This window comes from Stegostoma tigrinum, chromosome 1 (genome assembly GCF_030684315.1).
Source record: "Stegostoma tigrinum isolate sSteTig4 chromosome 1, sSteTig4.hap1, whole genome shotgun sequence".
NCBI lineage: Eukaryota > Metazoa > Chordata > Chondrichthyes > Orectolobiformes > Stegostomatidae > Stegostoma > Stegostoma tigrinum.
This window is the reverse complement of record NC_081354.1, coordinates 15,016,947-15,042,370: the sequence shown is the minus strand read 5'-3', so window position 1 is coordinate 15,042,370 and position 25,424 is coordinate 15,016,947. Positions and strand designations below refer to the sequence as shown.

The window sequence follows — 25,424 nt, the reverse complement described above, 5'->3', positions numbered from 1 at the left end:
AGCCGAGATAATTCCTGAAATAATTCTCCTGCAGCAGATGACATGACAATCAAAGCAAGGAAACTGAAGTTTATTCACGTTTGACAATGTCGTGATCATGCACTGTCTTGTATACATATAGAACTTTTTCAGACGAACAGAGTTCTTCTTGATGGTTTGATAACGATTATCATATTACCATCATCTACTTGACAAGGGCTGTGGAGTCAGCACAGTAAATGGTTTGGCAAACCAATCTTATTTCACTGTATTCTTAGCAAACGCTGTACTCAGTTCCTTTATGGCCAACTATCCTGTAATGTTTTGCTTCCAATGACTTCTAATACATAATCCTGCCCCCAGAATAAATCCTCTTTCCCTTACATACTCTTCATGACAACATCGGACAACAAGAATCATCGAAAACTTTCTTCAGATGGGTCTGATTTCTATCACTTCAAGAGATGGAGTAATTTTTTTTTTTACAAACACTTATTTCCTAATATAATCTGATAACACAGCCACAACAATTCAGGAAAAGAAAGGTAATTACATTCTACCAACAGCTAAGAAATGAAAGATGCACTGAAGTATATTTTCACCAAATTTTGCTTAAATTTAATCAATACCTGAAACTGAGTTTGCATTCTCTTGGCATTTTCAAAGTTTAACCTAAGAACATGATATTCTATCATTTTGCTTTGGCTGCTGACATCATTCCCCACTGTTGGCTGCTTCAAGCAGAAAAGTGAATGTCACTAGGATCAAAGTAAACCCTGACATCTCCAGTTTCAGCATTATTTGCTTGTGCTTTCAAATAGATGTAACATCACTGTGGCAACAAAGACTACATAGTGACAGTGGCTGAAGATCCATAGCAAGAAACCTGCCTTCTTCTGCTGCAAATCAAACTGATACCTGTTCCTTACTTTAATACAAGTTGCTTTCCCTGCAGAGAAGGGTGGCCGAGATACCTTTGGCTATTTCAGAGTTTCATCATCTGTAGAGACCATAAAGAGAAAGTTTGCTGGTCGATTCATCTGCTACAATTTTTAGAAGTAAAGATCAAAGCTGTGTCCATATCCCCAGCACGAGGCCAGAAGATCTGGATTTGAGTCCCCTGAAGGTGTCTTATTAGTCCAGATGAGCTAATATAGTTTCCCCAAATTGGTAGCCTCAACTGTTGCTTCCAATAATAAGCTTTTTACATCTTGTGCATGCATCACTGATTTATCATGAATTGTCATCTTTCCCCCTTTTTATTACAGATTTTAACAAAGAAAATATAAACCTTACCATTGGAAGGAGAATAAGGGTGGCCAGGCTGTTCCCATGCTCTTTTTTGTATTTTTCGAGTTGCCCACTAAAAGATAGCAGAATGCACCTCAGTTAGGAAAAGCTCAAGTTAGATGTTCCCCTGAGGTTAAAATCAGGCACAGCCATTCTATAGATCAACTTAAGAGGTGTGAATCACATGGAACTGTTTTAAGCGCCAACAAGTCCTTACACTGGCAAGCCATTCAATTTTGGAGTTTCCTTCGAAGCACCATCTCCTAGTTCTTTACACCATTACAGCGGTGAGGGGTGGGTTGGCAAAGGAATAGTGTGTCTGTCTGTCAATAGCAGATTCTGTGCGTACTTGAAAAGATGACCTGGCAGGAGGGGAGGATGTGCATGTCATACTACCTATACATTCTCCAATTTTCCCACTTACCTTTAATTAGCATTGCTTTGAAAACAGCTTTGTCTAGAGTCAAAAATGACTGGAAAACCCCAAGCAGTAACTTGTCCCATAATGCAATCTATTTCAGTACCTCAGATGGTTACTTACCTTTTTTGAAATATAGCAGTGATCGATTCTCTCTAAACTACTGCACCATGACATGCAAATCAAAATTATATTGCACTTCGCCAAAGCTTTCCCACAATATAGGAGGCTGAGATTTAATCAATTATCTGCACAAGTCTTTGCTTCTCCCTCCTATGCTTCCCAGTTGCAAAATAAACTGCCAAGAAGTGTCAAGAAAAAATGTGTTGCAATATTTATCAAGGTCCATCCAATTTCAGAACATTCAGCATTAATGAGGTTGAGGGGTGCAATGTAATTTTACAATGAAGGGTGGGCTGCGGGTTCATGAAGCTAAGTGACAGTTTACATTAGAGAAGATTTTGGAAGCAATTCTTTTTATTTTGGACAATTTTTTTTTCTTCAGCTAATAGAATAACCACATGATGGAAACACTTCCTTCATGATCATATTTCACTTAAAAACAACTGGAACTGGAAAAGAAAAATATTGGGTTGTTTCTTCCAGTGTATACTGGCTGTCATCCTTTCTTCATAGGCGAACCCAAACCAGTAAAGGCAACACTGTTCAGTTATGACAGACAAAAGTGTGGGGTGAGAAAAGAAAAGTGGCAGAAGGGACATGGGAAGCGGACTGGATGAATGGATAAGACTACAGCGACATCTGGCCCATCTGACAACCAGCTGTGTTCAATTCCAGATGTGGTCATTGGTTGATAAACAGAGTGTGTCCTGGGGAACTGAGGACAAATCCCAGTACCATCCAGAATTATCAACCATTCAGTTGCTCACCATACAAATTGCAGATGAATTTATTATGAACACCCTAAACAAAGAGACAGCCAAAACGCCTTAAAATTAAAGTTACTAAATAAAACGTATATACTTGAGATGTGATGAGAGCCCATGGGTGCTGAGACGAACAAAGAAAATTACAGCGTAGAAACAGTCCCTTTGGCCCACGAAGCCTGCACCGATCCAGATCCTCTATCTAAACCTGTTGCCTACTTTCCAAGGATCTGTATCCCTCTGCTTCCTGACTATTCACGTCTGTGTCTAGATATATCTTAAATTCCGCTATTGTGCCCGCCTCTACCACCTACACTGTGTTCCAGCACCCACCACCCTCTGTGTAAAGAACTTCCCATGCATATCTCCCTTAAACTTTTCCCCTCTCACCTTAAAATCGTGATCCGTAGTAATTGAATCCCCCATTCTGGGAAAAAGCTTCTTGCTATCCACCCTGTCTATACCTCTCATGATTTTGTAGACTTCAATCAGGTCCCCCCTCAACCTCCATCTTTCTAATGTAAATAATCCTAATCTACTAAAGCTCTCTTCATAGATGGCACCCTCCATACCAGGCAGCATCCTGGTGAACCTCCTCTGCACCCTCCAAAGCATCCACATCCTTTCGGTAATGTGGCGACCAGAACCGTACACAGTATTCCAAATGTGGTCGAACCAAAGTCCTATACAACTCTAATATGACCTGCCAACTCTTGTACTCAATACCCCGTCCGATGAAGGAAATCATGCCGTCTGCCTCTTGACCACTCTATCCACCTGTGTTGCCACATTCAGGAGAAAATGGACCTGAACACCCAGATCTCTCCATGCATCAATTTTCCCTAGGGCATTTCCATTTACTGTACAGTTTGCTCTTGAATTGGATCTTCCAAAATGAATCACCTTACATTAGCCTGGATTGAACTCCATCTGCCATTTCTCGACCCAACTCTCCAATCTATCTGTATTCTGCTGCATTCTCCAACAGTCCCCTTCACTATCTGCTATTCCAATCTTAGTCACCTGCAAACTTGCTAATCAGACCATCTATACCTTCCTCCAGATCACTTATGTATATCACAAACAACAGTGGTCCCAACACGGATCCCTGTGGAACGCCACTGGTCATAGTTCTCCAATTTGAGAAACTCCCTTCCACTACAACTCTGTCTCCTGTTGCCCAGCCAGTTCTCTATCCACCTAGCTAGAACACCCTGGACCCCATGTGACTTCACTTTCTCCATCAGCCTACCCTAGGGAGCTTTATCAGACATCTAATTGAAGTCCATGTATATGACATTCACAGCCCTTCCTTCATATAATCAACTTTGTCAATGCCTCAAAGAATTCTATCAAGTTGGTAAGGCATGATCTTCCTTGCACAAAACCATGCTGCCTATCACTAATATGCCCATTTTCTTCCAAATGTAAATAGATCCTATCCCTCAGTATCTTTTCCAGCAGCTTCTCCACCACCGATGTCAGGCTCATCCATCAATAATTACCTGGTTATCCTTGCTATCCTTCTTAATCAAGGGGATAACATTAGAAATTCTCCAGTCCTCCAGGTCCTCAGCAGTACTCAAGGATGCTGCAAAATATCTGTTAAGGCCCCAGCTATTTCCTCTCTCACTTCCGTCAGCAACCTGGGATAGATCACATCTGGACCTGAGGACTTGTCCGCCCTAATGCCTTTTAAAATACCAACACTTCCCCCCTCCTTACGCCGACTTGACCTAGAGTAATCAAACATCTATCCCTAACCTCAACAATAACTATTGAATAGCCTGAAACTCAAGGTGGTCATGGACCCACCAGGTCCCTTTGAGCTCATTCGGCAAATAGTCACCTCCAAAACTTTCTTCCAACATCAGACACAATCCCAGAATTTAAGCTCAAGTGTGACTTGTGACATATCCCTTATTAAATGACACGTCCTTACCTCAAGAGTCTTGACAAGAATTTTCATGTAAAGTTCTGTTATTCCCAATGAAACCCCAAACATGGCAGGCAACATAATGAGAGTGATCCCAAGAATCAGCCATATCGACAGCACCTTCAACAGGAATTCCCAAAGTCCCTCCATGTGCTGGCTCTCTATTCTCTGCAACCGAAATGCAGTGGGATCCAGTTCTGGAGGCTACAGATCAAAAGTAAATTAGTGATTACTGAAAATGGGGACACTCCTCCAATACACACAGTTGGTACTATTTTGATAACTCAAACACACCCATCCCTCCATAAATCCACCCAAACTAATACGTACCAAACAAAACAACAATTTGTATTTAAAAGTGCCGTTAACATGTGAAACCTTCCAATATGTTTCACAGGGCATTTGCCACCAAGTCACATAGAAAATATAATAAAACCAGCCAACCAAAAGTTTAAGATAATAAAGTGTGAAGCTGGATGAACACAGCAGGCCATGCAGCATCTCAGGAGCACAAAAGCTGACGTTTCAGGCCTAGACTCTTCATCAGAGAGGGGGATGGGGTGAGGGTTCTGGAATAAATAGGCAGAGAGGGGGAGGCGGACCAAAGATGGAGAGAAAAGAAGATAGGTGGAGAGGAGAGTATAGGTGGGGAGGTAGGGAGGGGATAGGTCTGTCCAGGGAAGACGGACACGTCAAGGAGGTGGGATGAGGTTAGTAGGTAGGAGATGGAGGTGCGGCTTGGGGTGGGAGGAAGGGATGGGTGAGAGGACGAACAGGTTAGGGAGGCAAAGGCAGGCTGGGCTGGTTGTGCGATGCAGTGGGGAGAGGGGACGAACTGGGCTGGTTTTGGAATGCGGTGGGGGAAGGGGGAGATTTTGAAGCTGGTGAAGTCCACATTAATACCATTGGGCTGCAGGGTTCCCAAGCAGAATACGAGTTGCTGTTCCTGCAACCTTCGGGTGGCATCATTGTGGCACTGCAGGAGGCCCATGATGGCCCCTGCTTGGTTTCCCCAATGTAGAGGTAGCCACACCAGGTAAAATGGATACAGTATACCACATTGGCAGATGTGCAGGTGAACCTCTGCTTAATATGGAAAGTCATCTTGGGGCCTGGGATAGGGGTGAGGGAGGAGGTATGGGGGCAAGTGTAGCACTTCCTGCGGTTGCAGGGGAAGGTGCCGGGTGTGGTGGGGTTGGAGGGCAGTGTGGAGCGAACAAGGGAGTCATGGAGAGAGTGTCTCTCCGGAAAGCGACAAGGGTGGGGATGGAAAAATGTCTTGGGTGGTGGGGTCGGATTGTAGATGGCGAAAGTGTCGGACGATGATGCGTTGTATCCGGAGGTTGGTGGGGTGGTGTGTGAGAACGAGGGGGATCCTCTTTGGGCGGTTGTGGTGGGGGCAGGGTGTGAGGGATGTGTTGCGGGAAACACGGTCAAGGGCGTTCTCGACCACTGTGGGGGGTAAGTTGCGGTCCTTAAAGAACTTGGACATCTGGGATGTGCGGGAGTGGAATGCCTCATCGTGGGAGCAGAGGCGGAGGTGGCAAAGGAATTGGAAAGAGGGGATGGAATTTTTGCAGGAGGGTGGGTGGGAGGAGGTGTATTCTAGGTAGCTGTGGGAGTCGGTGGGCTTGAAATGGACATCAGTTACAAGCTGGATGCCTGAGATGGAGACTGAAAGGTCCAGGAAGGTGAGGGATGTGCTGGAGATGGCCCAGGTGAACTGAACGTTGGGGTGGAAGGTGTTGGTGAAGTGGATGAACTGTTCAAGCTCCTCTGGGGAGCAAGAGGCAGCGCTGATATAGTCATCAATGTAACGGAAGAAGAGGTGGGGTTTGGGGCCTGTGTAGGTGCGGAAGAGGGACTGTTCGACGTAACCTACAAAGAGGCAGGCATAGCTGGGGCCCATGCGGGTGCCCATGGCCACGCCCCTTGTCTGTAGGAAGTGGGAGGAATCGAAAGAGAAGTTGTTGAGGGCGAGGACGAGTTTGGCTAGGTGGATGAGGGTGTCGGTGGAGGGGGACTGATCCGGCCTGCGGGACAGGAAGAAGTGGAGGGCCTTGAGGCCATCTGCATGCGGAATACAGGTGTATAGGGACTGGACGTCCATGCTGAAAATGAGGTGTTGGGGGCCAGGGAATTGGAAGTTCTGCAGGAGGTGGAGGGCGTGGGTGGTGTCATGGACGTAGGTAGGGAGTTCCTGGACCAAAGGGGAGAAAATGGAGTCCGGATAGGTTGAGATGAGTTCGGTGGGGCAGGAACAGGCTGAGACAATGTGTCGACAGGGCAGGCAGGTTTGTGGATTTTGGGAAGGAGATAGAAATGGGCCGTGCGGGGTTGGGGAATAATAAGGTTGGAGGCTGTTGGTGGGAGGTCCCCTGAGGTGATGAGGTCATGAATGGTGTTGGAAATGATGGTTTGGTGCTCGGGGTGGGGTCATGATCAAGTGGGTGGTAGGAGGTGGCGTTGGAGAGTTGGCGTTTGGCCTCGGCGACGTTGAGGTCAGTGCACCATACTACCGCTGCGGGTCTGATGGTGAGGTTGGGGTTGGAGCGGAGGGAGCGGAAGGCTGCCCATTCTGTAGGGGAGAGGTTGGAGTGGGGGAGAGGTTTAGTTGCAGCTCATTCTGAAACAGTGTCTTGGAGGAGGAGACAAAAGTAGATAGATTATGGGAAGGAAGCAGAGAGTTTAGAGACCAGGCTAACTGAAGGCATGGCTATCACTGGAAGATTGAATAAGATCAAGGATGCTCAAGGAGCAAGATTTACAGGAGTGCAGATACCTCAGAGGATTGAGGGTGAAGCAGGTCATGCTGCAGAGGATACAACCTGCTGCAATTGAGGGGGGAGGGGGTAGAAACTGGCAGCTGTTCCTTTCCTTCCCACCAGGCTGAACAGAAGACCCATAACTCTGTTAATGACATACAACTCAGGATGTTGCACCAACACTGTGACAGTATACCCAAACAGCTTCCTCCAATACGCTGTGGAAACTCAGTCCCACTCCTGCACAGTCAGAGCTGTTGCAAGGGGTCATCTGAATATTTCTTAAATATTATGGTGGTTCCTGCCTTTACCACCTTCTGGGTGAAAAAAAATCTTAAATCCCATCTAAACACACTACCCCTTTACTTTGAATCTATACCCCCTTGGTTATGGATCCCACTCCAAAGGGGGAAAAGTCTCTTCCTATTGATGGCCCTCAATGAGGTACATCTCAAGCAGGTTCTCCTTCAGCCCTCATGGCTCGAAGGAAAATGCCCCCAGTCTATCTACTCAAGTACCACAGCAGTGAATCACCTTGGTAGCCTCTCTAGAGCAATTACATTGTTCAATGTGTGGCTGCCAGAACTGCATACAGTACTTCAGCTGTGGTGTAACTAACAATGTACAGCTCCATCATAATCTTCCTGCTCTTTTATTCAGTTCTCTCCACTTATCAAGTCCCATGCTCCCATCTTCATAATCAATAAAACTACTTGGGACTGGAGAATCCACTGTCATCCTCCCTCGTTCTCTTCTCCTGCCACTGCCCTACGGTTCCTGCAGTGAACAGGGCACAGGGCTACCAGCGAGGAGGCACCTCAAACTCCCTCCTTACTCCGACTGTCACTCCCGTCTGTCTCACTCCTGGTCACTGTCCTGCTCTTGCCCTTACGTGCTTTAGCTTCTCACGCTTCTTGCCCCTTACTCCGCGACACTCCTTGACACCAACTCCTATTGCTCTCACTCTAGCTTCGCTCCTCGATTATGCCAGCCTTAGTCCGAAGTGGAAACTTTGCATCTTGTCCTGCGTTCGCCCCTTGGCTCAGGGTTCACACTTGGCTCCTCGCCCCCTTACTCCGGGTTCACACTTGGCTACTTATTCCTTTACTCTAGATTCTCCCCTCCAAAAGAAAAAAAAACTGTCGCCACTTGTTTACAGGCCCGCTCCCCGACCTTGCCTTTACTCCAGGTTCAAGCCTTCCTTCTGCTCCTTTTACCCCGGCTGATTTAACGCTGAGTACCTTCTTGACTCCCACTCGGGCTCTGCTCTGGTTCCAGAGTTCAGCTGCTCGTGACCGCGCCCACCCGGAACTCCCAGCTCAGTGATTCCCCACCCCATGCCCTGAGTCCGGATCAGCTGGTGCCTAGGGCTCCCCCACCTTTCGCAGCTCCTCTTCCCCTGAACCGAGTGAGCAGACTTTACTGTTACAACTTTCACCAGCCTTGCTGTTCCCGTAGATTTTCTCCAACTTTCACTCCTGGCTTTTGTGTTTATTTTTGCTTTTTTTTCCCTGCCCTCTCCCACTGTCACTTTCCCTCCTCGCTTGTGTTTTTTTTCTTATTTAAATATGTTTTCATGAATTTCACATCTGTACATGAGGGAAATGGGGAGGAGACTGCGAAATTTTAGTCTCACCTGTTTCGATTTTCCACCGTGTGTTTCTGAGAGGAGACTCCTAACGCTAAAAAAGGTAAAGTTGCCTATCGGAATAAGAACTGCAGAATAAGAACTGCTTTCTCATTACAGACAGAGGTGGAGGAGACTGGTGGTGGTGTAAGCTGAGGGCCATCTTCCCTCAGTAGAGGGGAGTATTTGAAAAGGACCTTTCTCAAGGTACCTTCGGTATGTATTGAACTCCTTACGCTGCCTCCCAAACCTTCACAGCGCCAGCAACCCGGAGTTTGCACATTCTCCCCGTCTCTGTGTGCTCCCACTGTCCAAAGATGTGCAGAGGATGGGTCACTCGTCTCGAGACGTTGACACTGATTTCACTCCACAGATGCTGCCTGACCTGCTGAGCCCCTGCAGCGATCTCTGTTTCTGTGTCAAAGATGTGCAGGTTAAGTGGTTTGGCCGTACTAAATTGCCCAGTGACCATGGATGTGCAATAGAGATAACGAAGTATAGAGCTGGATGAACACAGCAGGCCAAGCAGCATCAGAGGAGCAGGAAGGCTGACGTTTCGGGCCTAGACCAAGGGTCTAGGCTTGGAACGTCAGCCTTCCTGCTCCTCTGATGCTGCTTGGCCTGCTGTGTTCATCCAGCTCTACACCTTGTTATCTCAGATTTTCCAACATCTGCTGTTCCTGGTATCCATGGATGTGCAGACTGGGTGCATAAAGGAAGTGGAGGGTGGTATGCTCTGAGGAGGTTATGTGTGGATTTGATGGGCCGAATGCTCTGCTTCCATGCTGTAGAATTTTATGATTCTAACCGGCCATTCAGACAATTGAGCTGCAGAGCCAATACTGTATTTTGCTCCTAGCATGTGATGAAGTTAATGGATTGTTCAAGCAACTGTTCTTATACAGTTCTGACCCACAACAGCATGCTAAGGCAAGGAGGCAGGTCCCCAACCAGAATAAGAATTGTGTTATTGGTATCAATCTGGTCTTCACTGACTGACCCAACCACTGGGTCCCCCATGCCAAGGAGACACTGTGCCCTTCAAGAGCCCCATCATGCATGTTGGAACCTGGAGCTATGGATAATGATGTTAAATGCTCCAATTTCTCTCAGTTTTATATTTGAGCAGGAATCTCGCCCACCCTTATTGCCTGCCATTGGTGTATGTTGGAAGGATTTATGGGATGGCTCTTTGGCCAAGTTATGAACATACCTTTGTTGACCATCAAGTCTTGCACCTGGATTCGAACCTGGAGATTCTGACTCAGAGGCAGAGACGTGAGCAATTACTCAAAACCACTTCTAACAAATACACCACAAAAAGCACCCTTAATTGAAAGGATTTTGTCTGATTGGCGGCTTCTTGTGTTGTACTTTGATATTTGCACATGCAAGCTGACATTATACTGCTCTGAAGGTATCTTATCACAGGAGCTATCTTTCAGATTGAATGATAAATAAACTGAAGTCTTGTCTACATTTTCTGGCCAGCATCTCTCCCTCAGTTAACTTTAATGAAAACATATGAACTGGCCATTTGTCTTACTTTCTTCCTTTGTTCAGCAGAAAACTTTCTTTTATTCATTAATGGGATGAGGGTGTTGCTGGCTAGGCAGCATTTATCACCCATCCCTAATTGCCCAGAGGGCAGTTAAAAATCAACCATATTGCTGGGGGGTCTGGAGTCACATGTATGTGAGTCATTTTCTTCACTAAAGGACATTAGTGAACCAAATGGGTCATTTTGATAATCAACACAATTTCAACATCAACTTAGACTCTTGATTACAGATTTCTTTTAAAAACTGAATTCAAATTCCACCATCTGGCGCAGCAGGATTTGAACTCAAGTGCCCAGATCATTACCTGGGTCTCTGGATCAATAGTCACAATATGATCACTGGGCCATGCACCTCTCTTCTGCTTCGCTTGGAACAGCAAGAATATTTCATTGGACAGATAGAACATTTGATTAGTCTGAGAATGTAAAAGGACCCTATTGTGAAGGCAGGTCCATGGTTTGAAGTGACTTGGAATTTAAATAATACATCAATGAAATTAAAACAAAATAACTTGCCTCTCCCACCTCTAAATTTTTTCCAGTTTTGATGAGGGTTCATGAACCTGAAACATTAATCCTGTTTCTCTGACCAATACCATTACCTGACCTGATGAATATTCCCAGCATGTTGTGTTTGTTTTTGATTTCCAGCTTCTACCACATTTTCCTTTTCTAACGATAAAATCCATGACTAATGTTCTGAGGAAGAAGGAAGGAAAATACAATAAAGAGAGACTTGAAATTTTATAGCACATGTCACTCTCTCAGTTGTTCAATGTGCTTCACAACCAATGGAGTACTTTCTAAAAAATAATCATTCACATGTCTCAGAACATTGCCCGGTCCCTGGATTAATCGTCCAGCAATAATACTACTAGGCTATCGCCTCCCCTCACTTCTGAACAATAGTTGAGAAGTGTGGAGGGTAACAAATTAAGCATATTAAAGACTTTATTTCAGATTTTACTTCCAACTCATGTAACTTCAAACTGTCCTTTGAATCACAAAAGTATATTTCATTTTCCCTTTATCATATAGTCAGAAATGGGAATATTTGCTTATGTGTTCTGTTCATTCAAAACATCTCAGATAATGAAGTAACCCATGCCCACATGCAGTGCGAATGGACAACATCCACACTTAGACTGAGAGTTGTCCCAATCATTTATGTCATTCAAGTGCTTATACTGTCCATTACCAGCAAGAGATAACCTAAGCACCTTTCGCTGACTCTTTACAGCATTACTATCATAAGATCCCCCTCTATCAATATCCTGGAGCTCAGTGTTAAACAGAATTTATTTGGACCAGCCATATAAACATTGTGCCTACAAGAACAGGCCAGAGAATATATATCCTATGCTGAGTCACTCCAGACTCCTCGAAGCTTTTCTATGTGATGGAATAGTCCCCTCTTTTCTGAATGCGTTCATCTCGGACAACATTCAAGGAGTTTAACAATGGTCAGGACAATTAATAGGCACCACATCTACCACTAGTACACTATGGCTACAGTGTGTGCCATCTAAAAGGTACTGTAGCAACTCACTGAGGTTTTTTCAACAGTACTGCCCATACCTGTGACCTTTACTATGTGGCAGGCTTATGGGAACATAATCACGTGAAGTTTCCCATCCAAGTCACATATTATCTTTTCAAAAACACATCATCATTCCTTCAATGTTGCTGGTTCAAAATTCTGGAAATCCATTGCAGGAGCACTCTCACCACATGTACTGCAAATGTCCAGAGAGGTGGTACATCACTACTTCAGAAAGAAAACTGAGAATGTGCCATTAACGCTAAACTTATGCTGAATGAATAAGTTATTGAAAATCAAATTCTGTGTACTGACTTGGGTGTGGACAGTATGTAACGTTGTCTAGAATCATGGCAATTAAACCAAAACAGATTAACTTAAAATAACTGAAACAAAACAAGCATTTGTAAAGAGTTCTGTTAAAGAGCAATTAAATACTTTTTCCTTTCACCAAAGTTATTTTGTAGCCTCTATGAGTTTTAAGCTTCTTACAGCTTTCCTTCTACCTAGATTTAAATAATTTATGATAGGTCTGTAATATACTAAAGCTAATAACAAGTCTATCATTCAAACTGGGCACTCAAACAGTTTAATTACCTTCACATGAAGTTTCACGTTATTTCAATGGTGTCATTGGTAATGAAACAAAATAGTGAATATTATAGAACTTGAATGCGTGTATGTCATCAGACTTAACTATTTACTGAATAAGTCAAACCCTATTTGCTGGGTTTAAATTTCATTGTTATAGTAATGACAATTTTATCTGAGTCACAAAGACTAATTATGATGCAAAATACAACTGAAGTTTTCGACAGTCGCATTCATCTCTATGCCTATAATTCTGTGACTATCACAGTCTCTATTGCCTTTATAATATTTTGTACCCCTTTGGTGGATTTGCTTAAGGTGGCAATAAATTTTCCAATCTGAAATTTTAGCTGTACATTCCATGGTGTGACTGAAATATTGCTTAAGATAACTTTCTCTTTTTTTTAACCCAAATCTTCCTTTTTGTCAATTGTTTGCACAATTATAAACTGTTCTCCTCTCTTAATTACCACTGTGGAATAAGTTAGTAGTAATTGGTTGATGTGTACAGGCCACTGCAAAGCTATCAGGAATGAGACCTGATTGGTTTCCTCTTCTGGGGCATAAAGGCCCAAATAAATGTAATTTATTTGTGTTGTGAAACCTGAAAGCATGTAATCTTTCTTTTAAAATGCATCACCCCACTTGCCCTTCACAACTGTTATTGACAAACTACCACATTGCAGCCTAAGTATGTGTAGTTTCACAAAACCACCTTGTTACCTTTGAGAGATCCTACCCACATCACCCTGGTACAAAAATTCTGCAGGCTGATATTGATGCAATAATTTTGGTTGACAACAGCAAAGTTGAATTACAGGTTTGTCTTTCCTCAAATAGAAATACACACAAGTTGCCAACAGAAGTTTGATCCATCCAAGCCGTGTTGGTGTTGGTATTCCCTCCCAGTGAATTGTTCTACTTACATTTCCATTTCCATTTATGCACATATCCAAATGTGCTGACAGCACTTCTATCTCAACTACTAACCCTGAGGTAAATTTCACAACTTCATAACCCTCTGCAAAGAGGTTTCACTTCCTAAATCTTTTCAATTCTGCTTGTAGCCTTCTGGTGCCCAAATAATAATATGCAGTGTTCTCCTTTATGCTATATAAACCCTAAAACATGAAAAGTTCTAATTTGTTACTGATATTCACAAGGACACCCTATTCTTTTGTACATGATAAAAATGATTTTTTTGCATGGCAGCCATACCTTCTTCGAACAAATGCACACAGTGATACTAACTTCTCACCACACATGCTGCCATATGCCAAGCAGAAACTAAAAGGGTGGTAAGACCACTATAGTTCTGGTAGTCTCGTTAATCACAAACAAGTAGAAAAACCATCGTTATTTTGACAGCATCACTGCACAATAGCACATCATGCATTGTTTCCGTTATTGAGGACAATTACTGTTTGGCATCTCTTGAAACTTCAAACAGTTTTGAAGTGCTATGTTTTTACTGTATTTTGATTTGATAAGATCGTGATAGTTTGCTTTGGATGAATAAGATTATGCAAATATCCATTTTTTTCACATTTCTTTTTGTAAAAACAAGTTCTGCTGCATGCAAAGCCAGCACGGATGCAGAAATTTGCTAATTAAAATCCTGAAGATAATGGTGTAACATAAGTAATGCAATTCTCTCAATTCCTCTTATGTTACACAACTTGATGCAGCTCTGCATCCACTCTATATCCTTGATGAAGATTGCTAACTGGGTTTAATGTTTACATATTACATTGTGTGAATGTGTTCCAAAACAAGCTTTTTAATATAGCTTCATGATTGCATTGCTCTGGGGAATTAATGCTGAATCCTGCTGTCACTGCATAATAATCTCTATTATTAAAATTTATTTTATACTTTACACTGAGAACTAGAACAGCTCTGAGATGTGAAATATGAACACCATGGTACAGCCAGCCCTAGAACAGATGGAAATTCAACTGAAAGAGAAAGAGTTTTAAGCTAAATTAACAGGGAAATGTAAGAAAATAAGTTTAAAAGGTGGGAAAGCAAGAATAGTAGAGAAAAAGAGATAGCTATAACTGCAGATGCTGGAGTCAGAGATAACAGAGCATGGAGCTGGAGGAACACAGCAGGCCAGGCAGCATCACAAGAACGGGACACCTGACATTTTAGGTTGGGACCCTTCTTCAGATCTTCTGTTTGGGGCTGCCTGACCTGCTGTGTTCCTCCAGCTCCACATTTTGTTATCTTTATAGCAGAGAAAAAGACAAGTCTAATACAACATAGGGGAGAAACTATAGCACAGTGGTTAGCACTGCTGCCTCAAGCATCAGGGGCCTGGGTTAGATTCCACCCTTGAGTGACTGGCTGTGGGAAGTTTGCATGTTTTGCACTGGTCTGCGTGGTTTTCCTCTGGGGTGCTTCAGTTTCCTCCCACAATCCAAAAATGTGCAGGTTAGGTGGATTGGCCATGCTAAGTTGCCCATAGTATCCAGGGATGCGCAGGCCAGGTGAAATGGCCTTGGGAAATGTGGAATTACAGGGATAGGGTAGTGGGAGGAGGGTTTGGGTGTGATGCTGTTCAGAGGGTTGCTGAGGCCTTGATGGGCCAAATGGCCTGCTTATACACTGTAGGGACTTTATGAATCTGTCATTCATTTGCAGAGCGACTGTTTGGCTCCATTTTGTTACTAATGTTCATGAATTAATACAAAAGCAAACCCAAATGTAACATTAAAATAAACACAGAAAATGCAGAAAACAGTCAGTAGATCACATTGCATCTGTGGAGATAGGAACTGAATTAATGCTTCAAGATATTAACCTTTCATTAGAATTGGCAGATGATACAGGTGAAGTGTGTACAGCCAAAAAGAACAGAGCCTTCAGGAAGGAACATATGGGAGAGGTCTGTGATAGTGTGGGTGACAGGAATGATTAAAGGACAAAAGAAGGGATTATAGCACAATCAAGAATAGAAGTAAAAGCTGAGGGATATGAACAGTTACAGCAAAACAGCAAATGGGAGAGAAGAAGGGAGAATTTGCCAAAAGGAGGAAGGAACCAGTACCTCACCAATGTGACAGAAGTAGCCACCAGGATTTTAGATTAGATTCAGTACAGTGTGGAAACAGGCCCTTCGGCCCAACAAGTCCACACTGCCCACAGACAGTCACGCGAGGCTGGAATCGAACCCATGTCCCTGATGCTGTGAGGCTGTTGTGCTCACCACTGAGCCACCATGCCGCCCCATCCACGTGGACTATCCTTTTGGCTGTGAACTTATGGAGATCTGCATCCTAAACATTAACCTTGACCTTATCCACATCCAGTGAAACCATTCCTGTAACACAGCACCAACTAAGCAGGAGAAAGTGGGATCAGTAGTTAAGACCTAAAATTGTTACGCTCAATTTTCAGGACAGATGTCTATAAATTGTCTAGTATTAAGATGAGATGTTTTCCCCTTGGCTTGCAGAGCAGGCAGCTGAGAGCACAGAATAGAAATGAGATAGGAAATTAAAGAGGCAAGTCACCAGAAGCTTAGGACCATACTTAATGCTAAATGAAGGTATTTAGTAAACTAATCATCTAATTTGGGTTTTAATTACCCCACTGTAGAGGGGACCACATTTTGAACAGTAAATACAGTTTTCTAAATTAGATGAAGTAAAACTAATTGCTGTCTTACCAGAAGGATTGATCGAGGATCTGAACAGCAGGCAGGGTGAAAGGTCATTTGTTCCATCTCATGTCATTGAATGGGAAGGCATTGGGAGTTAGTGACAATGGAGGAATGGTCAAGGGTGTCCCAGAGGGAATGATCCCTTCACAATGCACACAAGGGAAGGGTGGGAAAATGGGTTTTGTTGGGAGCGTCTCATTCAAGGCAGTGGAAATGGTGAAGGAAAATCCTTTCAATGTTGGTTGTGATGAGGGGTCACTGGACCTGAAACAACTCTGTTTTTCTCCACAGACATTGCCAAACCTGCTAAGCCTATCGAGTGATTTCAGTTTTATTCTATTCTATGTAGGGGCAGGTGAGGGTAAAGATATCCCATCATGATTCTGGGAGGAAAGAAAATGGGTATGGGCAAAAATGTGAGAAATGGAATAAACATTTCCAAGGCTCTGTCAGCCATAATGGAGGTGCATTCACAGCTGGGGACAGAAGAACAGCTCATAACTGTCAAACATGAGCTCTTCCAAAACCTCGCCGTATAAATACCAGCCAGCTGACAAGTTAATCCTGTTAATGTCCACTGATCCAGAATAGCACTCTGTCAACCAATATCCTGGTTTTGAAATTCTCACATTAGTGTTCAAACCCCTTCATGATATTTCTGATTCGCCCATGACTGACAGCTGAGAAGCATTCATTTCGACGGTCATAATTAGATAATTAGCAAACGTATCATTATCTTATAATTACACTTAAACACTAAAAAGTCAAAAGGCATTAAAAGCGCTTTAACAAAGATTAATCAACAATATAATTTGTTGTTCAATTGCGGCCAAAAGTCTGAAAGTGCCCAATCTCATCTGATCTTGAAAGCCAAACCGACTCGCACCCAGTTAATACTTGGTTGGGGAAACCACCTGGGAGTATCAGGTGTAGTAGAGCTCTCTTGTGGCATAGTTGCAGTGTCCCTACCCCAGGACAAAGAGGCCCTGGTTCAAGTCCCACCTGCTCATGTGGTGTGTAATAACATCTCTGAACAGGTTGATTAGAAAAAGAGGTTTAATTTTAAGAAACCAATACAGTTTGTGTTTAATTGACATGGTTAATGTCCCAGGAATGAAATCAAATAGAATTTAACACCAAACCACAAAAAGAGGTATTCATTGCAATGACAAAATTCTTGATTGAAGAATGAGGTTTATGAGCATCTGAAAGGAGAGGAGAAGTGCTACAATCAGACTGGGAGGTGTGAAGTAATCCTCTCTTTGCTCCACTCCCGGGTTGACTATAAAAGCGTTGATATTTTTAACCTAATATGTACTTAACAATGTATAATTTGGATGAAAGGAAATAAGCCAGTCAGATACTTTGCATTAACTGGAATGGAGTTAGTTTAATCACGAAAATTGACTCAGATAAAGATATGCAAAATTATTAATAAGTAAAAATACACCCCTTCTTCTACTATAGACACATAGGTGTGTTTTCCTGCCTGGTTTTTAAACTCTGGAGTCAGTCAAGCTGAATCGCCTCACTTCCAGTTTTCCTTCGTGGTGGAGTGTATATGGGGTCGAGTTTATTGATGGCGTTTTTCTGGATAAGAAAGCTCTCTGACAGGAGACTAACAGACGTGGAAAAAGCCATTCTCACCCGAGGACTGAACTATAACTACAGGGACACCAACAAAACGGAACTCTTAGCCACACTGAGGACCAACAACATCAACAAAGAAACACAACGAATAATAAGACAGACAATAATCCCAACAGTAAGCAGAAGGAGCGAACTCAACACCCTCAACACATTGGAAAGTCAAGCCCTGGAAGGACTGAAGAATACTACCCGCAGACAAAGGGCGTATGCCAGTGATACTGAATAAAAGGGGCTACTGCTCAGAGATGAAAACACATACCGACCAGTACAACTGGCCTAACACCACAATTAGGCAACAAAATTCTCTACACTCTAAAAAGACTTAGACAGGACATATCAACAAAGCAGACTTCTTAACAATGAAACCTGAAGGAGCCAACACTCCTCGATTTCACGGCCTCCCTAAAGTGCACAAGCTGGAAGTAACCCTTAGATCCATAGTCTCCCTACCAGGCATTCCATCACACAGATTAGCCAAGGAACTACAAAGGAGACTCAGGCACCTAGTCAACAAGTCGCCCCCCTCAATCCCCTCAGCCCAAGATTTCCTCAACTTCATCAAAGACATAAGGATAGATGGCGAGGAGACCATAATATTGCTTGATGTCTCTGCCCTATTCACATCAATAGACATACCACTAGCAAGGGAAACAATGACAGCACTACTGGAACAAGTACAAGATGCCAGTCAAACCATCTCCACAGACAACCTACTGATAGGACTGGGCATATACTTCACCACCCACTTCACTTTCAACGGCCAAATATATGAACAAATCAATGGGATACCCATGGGATCACCTATCTCCAGACTCATAGCAGAGGCAGTGATGCAAACACTGGAAAGGACGACACTTCTGCTAATCCAACCTAAACAATGGATACGCTACGTGGACAACACCTTTGTTATCATTAAATGGACCACACTAGAAGAGAGACACAAACTTATAAACAACACCCTCACTGGAATAAAATTCACCAGAGAGGAGGAGGGAAACATTTCGGGACGTCATGGTAGAGCACTAGACAAATGGGGAACTGCAGACGAAAGTACATACACATGGACCGGGTACTGAACTTCAACAGTAACCATCCCACGACACACACATGAAGCTGCGAGTGAACACTACTTAAATGGACAACAACACACTGCAGCCACACAAAACTGTGCCAAGAGGAAGAAAAATACCACTTCCAGGCTTTCAAGGATAATGGATATCCAAAAAACTGGATTAGAAGATGCCTACATGAACAACGTCAGCAAGAAACTACATGCCCCCACACACTCATCACACTACCCTACATCAGGAACACATCAGAACTAACCACAAGACTCCTATAACCATTGGGCATCAGAGTGGTACACAAACCCACATCAACCCTACAACAACTGCTCACCCGAACTAAAGACCCACTTCCCAAATTGGCCAGGACCAATGCCATCAATAAGATCCCCCTGCAGAGACTGTGAGAAACTCTACATCGGACAAACAGAAAGGAAACTAACAAGAGGGGTACGCGAACACCAACTGGCTACAAAAAGACATGGCTAACACTCACTCATCTCAATCCACATGGACAAGGAGAACCACAAATTCAACTGGGACAACACCAAAATCCTGGGACAGGCTAAGCAGGGACAGGCACGTGAATTTCTAGAAGCCTGTTACTCCACGAAGAAAGCCATTAATAAACACACAGAACTTGACCGCGTATACACTCCACTACAAAGGAAAACCGAAAGTGAGGCAATCCAGCTCAACGGACTCCAGAGTTTAAAAACCAGGCGGGAAAACACACCGACATTCATCTGAGGCTGCACTGATGACATTACCCGGCATGATAACGAAACGTCTGTGGAACAAGAAACCAGCTCAGCGAGCCAACCAACCTCAACAACCACAACCCGAGCTACAGATCTACTCCAAAACCTTACAGACACATAGGCTTCAGGGTAGGTTGATAAAAGTTAAATGAAATAAAGAACTGCAGATGCTGGAAATCTGAAATGAAAAAAAAAGTTGCTGGACAAACTCAGTAGCCTGACAGAGGCTAAAGTTCATAAGTAAAATATATATATGATCAGATGTTCCTGCCCTGATCCGAGATAGCAGTTTAAAGATCTGATTGTTTAATTGAGTTCAGAGATAGTAGGAACTGCAGATGCTGAAGAAGGGTCTAGGCCTGAAACATCAGCTTTCCTGCTCTTATGATGCTGCTCGGCCTGCTGTGTTCATCCAGCTCCACACCTTGCTATCTCATGTTTAATTGAGTTGTTGTCTGGAGATTTCTGTTCTCTGCCAAGTTGAAGCCTTCTTTAAAATCTGTTTGGCACAGATATGCTTCGAATTGATTACAGCAAACAAAGTGCAGCTTTTGAAAGCTCAGAGAGAAGGAGGAACTGGTTCTGCCTTTAATGAACTTGGCAGTAAAGATAGTGGCTGTCATTTGACTGTCTTCCAAACTGCAGTCATGATCCCAACCAATCCTGGAAACCCAGGTTCAAGTCCCACCAGCTCCCAGAGGTATATTTCATTGCATGTCTGATCAGGTTGTCTAAAAATATATTTAATCTCAACAAAAAGTTGGGATCTCTTCCCCGCCCGCATGTGGGTGTTTTTGGTCCTTAGCAGGGCAGATGCATACTTACTTACACTGAAGGTGTCAGCAGAATTTTGTACATCTGTGTTTGGCAAGCATTCAGTTAATATCATAGTTCTCATAGTTCTAGCAAGTGCCAAAGTCCCCAGGGATATTTGGCATGTTCTCTTTAATCCACTTTGGAAAATTTCATAATCTTGACAAGCTTGGAGTTGTGAAACTGCCTAGCACCCATCACAGAGTTCACAGTGTCCATTTTAAAAACATGTTTAAAATATGGAATCTATCGATGACATTCAAGATTTGTATCTATAATGGTACACCTTCTTAACAAGAAATAGGGAGGTAAAGAAGCTGAAGGAAGACATTCCAGAATTTAGGACCTTGACTGCTGCTGGCACTGATAATAAAGTAATTGAAATCAAGAACAATGGTGGGCAATGGGGAACCTGTGGATGTGGTGTATCTGGATTTCCAGAAGGCATTTGACAAAGTACCACACCAAAGGCTGCTACACAAGATAAAGTTGATAAGGTGAGTGGTAGAGCAAAGTGTGCAGAAGACACTGAAATGCTGCAGAGAGATATAGATAGTCTAAGTGAGTGGGCAAGGGTCTGGCAGATGGAGTACAATGTTGATAAGTGTGAGGTCATCCGTTCTGGTAGGAATAACAGCAAAATGAGCTATGTTTTAAATGGTAAAAAAATTGCAGCACGCTGCTGTGCAGAGGGACTTGGGTGTCCTTGTGCATGAATTGCTAAAAGTAGGATTGCAGGTGCAGCAGGTAATTAAAAAGGCAAATGGAATTTTGTCTGCAATTGCTAGAGGGATGGAGTTTAAAAACAGCGAGGCTATGCTGTGGCTGTATAGGGTCCTGTGAGGCCACGCCTGGAGTTCTGTGTGCAGTTTTGGTCTCCTTACTTGAGAAGGGATATACTAGCACTGGAGGGTGTGCAGAGGAGATTTACTTGATTGATTCCAGAGTTGAGAGGGTTGGATTATGAGGAGAGACTGAGTAGACTGGGATTATACTCATTGGAATTCAGAAGAATGAGGGGAGATCTTATAGAAATATATAAGATTATGAAGGGAACAGATAAGGTAGAGGCAGGGAAGTTGTTTCCGCTAGCAGGTGAAACTAGGACTAGGGAGCATTGCCTCAAAATAAAGGGAAGCAGATGTAGGACTGAGGTCAGGAGGAACTTCTTCACCCAAAGGGTTGTGAATCTGTTGAATTCCCTGCGCAGTGAAGTGGTTGAACCTACCTCGCTGGATGTTTTTCCGGCAAGGCTAGATAAATTTTTGAGCGGTAAAGGAATTAGGGTTATGGTGAGTGGGCGGGTAAGTGGAGCTGAGTCTCAAAAAGATCAGCCATGGGGCAGGCTTGAGGGGCCGGATGGCCTACTCCTGCTCCTATTTCTTATGTTCTAAGAGTGCTCAAGAGGCCAGAATTGTTGAAGTGTAGATATATTGGAGGACTGGAAGAGATTGCAAAGTTAGGGAGAGAAAGGACCATGATGAGAACACTAAAATAAAAAGCAAAATGTACCGGAGAAATTCATCATGCCTTGCAGCATTTCTGGAGAGACTAATGCAAGTTTGTTTTTTCACTCATTATATTGTGCACGTTGGTACCAACGACATAGGTAGAGAAAAGGATGAGGTTCTGCAGAGAGAACATGGGAAATTAGGCAGTACATTAAAATGTAGTTATATCTGGAGTACTACTGGTGCCACGAGCTAGTGAGATTAGGAATAGGAGGGTAGACAGATGAATGTGTGGCTGAGCAACTAGATCTAGGGGACAAAGATTGGGATCTCTTCAGGGGTAGAAGAGACCTGTTTAAGAGGGACAGGTTCCACCTGATTTGGAAGGGGACCAATATCCCTGCAAGGAAATTTGCTAGTGAGACTCAGAATGCTTTTAACTAGTAGGAGAGGTAAGGGAATCAAAGCAATTGTGAGAAAAGAGAAAAGGCTGAGGCTGGCACAGTAGATAACAGAAACAAATCTAATAGTCAAGGCAGACAAGAGCTTAAGAAATTGGCAGAGAATGGGTTAGGACTGATAAATTAAATTGCTTTTACTTCAATCCAAGCTACATGACAAGTAGAACAGAAGAACTTAGGGTATGGTTGGGAACATGGGACTGGGCTATCATAGCTATGACAGAAATGTGTCTCAAATATGGACAGGACTGGCAGCTTAATGTTCTGGGGTATTGATTCCATAGAAAGGATAGAAAAGGAGGCAAGAGAGGAGGGGCAGTGGCATTTTTGGTTTGGGAGAACATTACATCAGTATTAAAGGAGGATGTTCCTGGAAGATCGTCCATTTTCTGGATGGAGCTTAAAAATAAGAAAGGGATGATCATCTTGTTGTGATTTTATTATAGGACCCCCAATATTCAGTGGCAAATTGATAAAACGTATGTAAGGAAATCTCAGTTATCTACAAGAGAAGTAGGGCTGTAATGGTAGGGGATTTTAACATGCGAAGCATAGACTGGGACTGTCACATTGTTACGAGCTTGGACGGGGAGGAATCTTTTAAATGTGCACAAGAAAACTTCCTCATTCAATATGTGGATGTACCTACTAGAGAAGGAGCAATACTTGACCTTCTCTTGGGACATAAGGGACTGTGATGTCAGAGGCAAGTGGGAAAAGTGATCATAATTTTATTAGTTTTAAAATAGTTGTGGGAAAAGAGAATTGATCAATAAGATAAAGTTCTAAATTGGAGTTTGGCCAATTTTGATGGTATCTGACAGGAACTTTCAAAAGTTGATTGGGAAGCCTATTTGTAGGCAAAGGGACAGTTGGGAAGTGGGAGGCCTTTAAGGATGAGATAATGAGAGTTCAGAGACAGTCCGTTCCTATTACGGTGAAGGGCAAGTCTGGTATGTGTAGAGAATGCTGGATGACTCGAGAAATTGAGGCTCTGGTCAAGATAAAGAAGGAGGCATTTATCAGATATAGACAGCTGGGATCCAGTGAATCCCTAGAAGAGCATAAGGGAAGTAGGAGAATACTTAGGAGGGAAATCAGGAGGGCAAAAAGAAGGCATGAGATGGCTTTGGCAAATAGAGTTAAAGAGAATCCGAAGAGAGTCTATGAATGTGTTAAGGGCAAAAGAGTAACTAGGGAGAGAATAGGGCCCCTTAAAGATCAACAAGGCTGTCTATGTGTGGAACCACAGGAGATGGGTGAGATACTAACTGAGTATTTTGCATTAGTATTGGAAGCTGGGGATAACAAGGTGTAGAGCTGGATGAACACAGCAGGCCAAGCAGCATCAGAGAAGCAGGAAAGCTGATGTTTGCGGTCTGGACCCTTCTTCAGCAAGAGAACTTGGGCAAATAAATAGTGATATCTTGAAAAGTGTCTGTATTACAGAAGAGGAGGTGCTGGAGGTCCTAAAACACATCAAGGTTGATAAATCCCTGGTACCTGATCAGACGTTTCCCAAGACTTTGTGGGAAGCTATAGAAGAGATTGCCATGGGTGAGGTGCCAGAAGACTGGAGGTTTGGCTAATGTGGTGGCATTATTTAAGAAGATTGTAAGGAGAAACCAGGGAACTATAGCCTGGTGAGCCTTATGTCAGTTTTGGCTAAGTTGTTGGAGGAGATTATTTACATACATTTGGAAAGGCAAGGACTGATTAGGGATAGTCGGCATGGCTTTGTGCGTAGGAAATCATGCCTCACGACTTGAGTTTTTTGAAGTAGTGGCAAAGAAGATTAGTGAAGGAAGAGAATATGGACCTCAGCAAGCATTCAACAAGGCTCTGCAGAGTGGACTGGTTGATGAGGTTAGATCACATGGGGAGCTAGCCAATTGGATACAAAATTGGATTGAAAGTAGGATGGTGGTGGTTGCTTTTCCAATCTGGAAGCCTGTGATCAGCAGTGTGCCACAATGGTACACTGTTTTTAGTCATATATCTAAATGATTTGGATGTGATTACAGGAGAGGTATGGTGAGTAAGTTTGCAAATGACACCAAAATAGGTGGTGCAGTAGACAGTGCAGATTATCTCAGAGGACAATGGAACTATGATCAGATGAGCCAATGGACCGAGGAGTGGCAGATGGATTTTAATTCAGAGAAATGCGAGGTGCTGTATTTTGGTATGGCAAACCAGGGTGGAACTTATTCAGTCAATGGATGGGTGTGGGGGGTATTGCCAAACAAAGAGACCCAGGGCTGCAGGTGCATAGTTCCTTGAAAGTGGAGTTGCAGGTAGACAGTGTCATGAAGAAGGCATTTGACATGCTTGCCTTAATTGGTCATAACATTGAGTATAAGAGCTGAGATGTAGCGTCTGTACAGGACATGGGTGAGTCCACTTCTGGAATACCTTTTTATCGGCAAGATGTTGTCAAACTTGAGAGGGCACAGAAAAGGTTTACAAGGATGTTGCCAGGACTGGAAGGCAGGAGTTATGAGGAGAAGCTGAATAGGCTGGAGTGGGGTGGGGGTTCCTTGGAGTGTCAAAGATTCGGAGGTGCCCTTATACAGGTTTATAAGATCATGAGAGGCATGAATGGGTGAATAGCCAAGGTCCTTTTCTTCATCTGGTGGAATCCAAAACTAGAGAGCATAGGTATAAGGTGAGAGGAGAAAGATTGAAAAAGGACCTGAGGGGTAACTTTTTCCAAACAGAGTATGGTGTGTGTATGGAATGAGCTGCCAGAGGAGGTGGTGGAGGCTGATACAACTAAAACATTTAAAAGGCACCTGGATGTGTATTTGAATAGGAAGGGTTTGGAGTCGATATGGGCCAAATACTGGCAAATGTGACAATGTCAGATTGGGATGTCTGGTTAGTCCGAATGAGGTGGACGAAGGGTCTGTTTCCGTGCTGGATAACTCCATATATCTCTGTATCACACCACGACTTAAAGC

At 43.3% G+C, this 25,424-nt stretch overlaps 2 protein-coding genes and 1 long non-coding RNA gene across 7 annotated transcripts in view; 1 reads left to right on the top strand and 2 right to left on the bottom strand.

The window, feature by feature from the left end:
• Positions 1-8,575, bottom strand: part of gpat3 (glycerol-3-phosphate acyltransferase 3) — a 48,094-nt gene extending 39,519 nt beyond the window's left edge. The window contains exons 1-3 of one of the 5 annotated variants that reach the window (XM_048533239.2): positions 8,517-8,575; positions 4,517-4,714; positions 1,276-1,342 (exon numbers count right to left, since the gene is read on the bottom strand). In XM_048533239.2, coding sequence (XP_048389196.1) covers positions 1,276-1,342; positions 4,517-4,660 — 211 coding nt within the window. In that variant the 5' untranslated portion in view covers positions 4,661-4,714; positions 8,517-8,575. Of the gene's footprint in view, positions 1-1,275; positions 1,343-4,516; positions 4,715-8,239; positions 8,251-8,448 lie in introns of those variants that run through there. The other 4 variants (XM_048533229.2, XM_048533247.2, XM_048533258.2 and 1 more) reach the window with 4 other exon arrangements.
• Positions 8,576-8,668: 93 nt separating this feature from the next.
• Positions 8,669-13,159, top strand: LOC132210536 (uncharacterized). The gene is made up of 3 exons (XR_009446659.1): positions 8,669-8,966; positions 9,023-9,118; positions 10,016-13,159. It is a non-coding gene; the product is annotated as an uncharacterized LOC132210536 (long non-coding RNA).
• An 8,941-nt stretch (positions 13,160-22,100) lies between these two features.
• Positions 22,101-25,424, bottom strand: part of LOC132210527 (uncharacterized) — a gene marked incomplete at its 5' end in the record, with an annotated part of 6,674 nt that continues 3,350 nt past the window's right edge. Inside the window, one exon of the mRNA XM_059651002.1 lies at positions 22,101-22,178. Coding sequence (XP_059506985.1) covers positions 22,101-22,178 — 78 coding nt within the window. The remainder of the gene's footprint in view (positions 22,179-25,424) is intronic.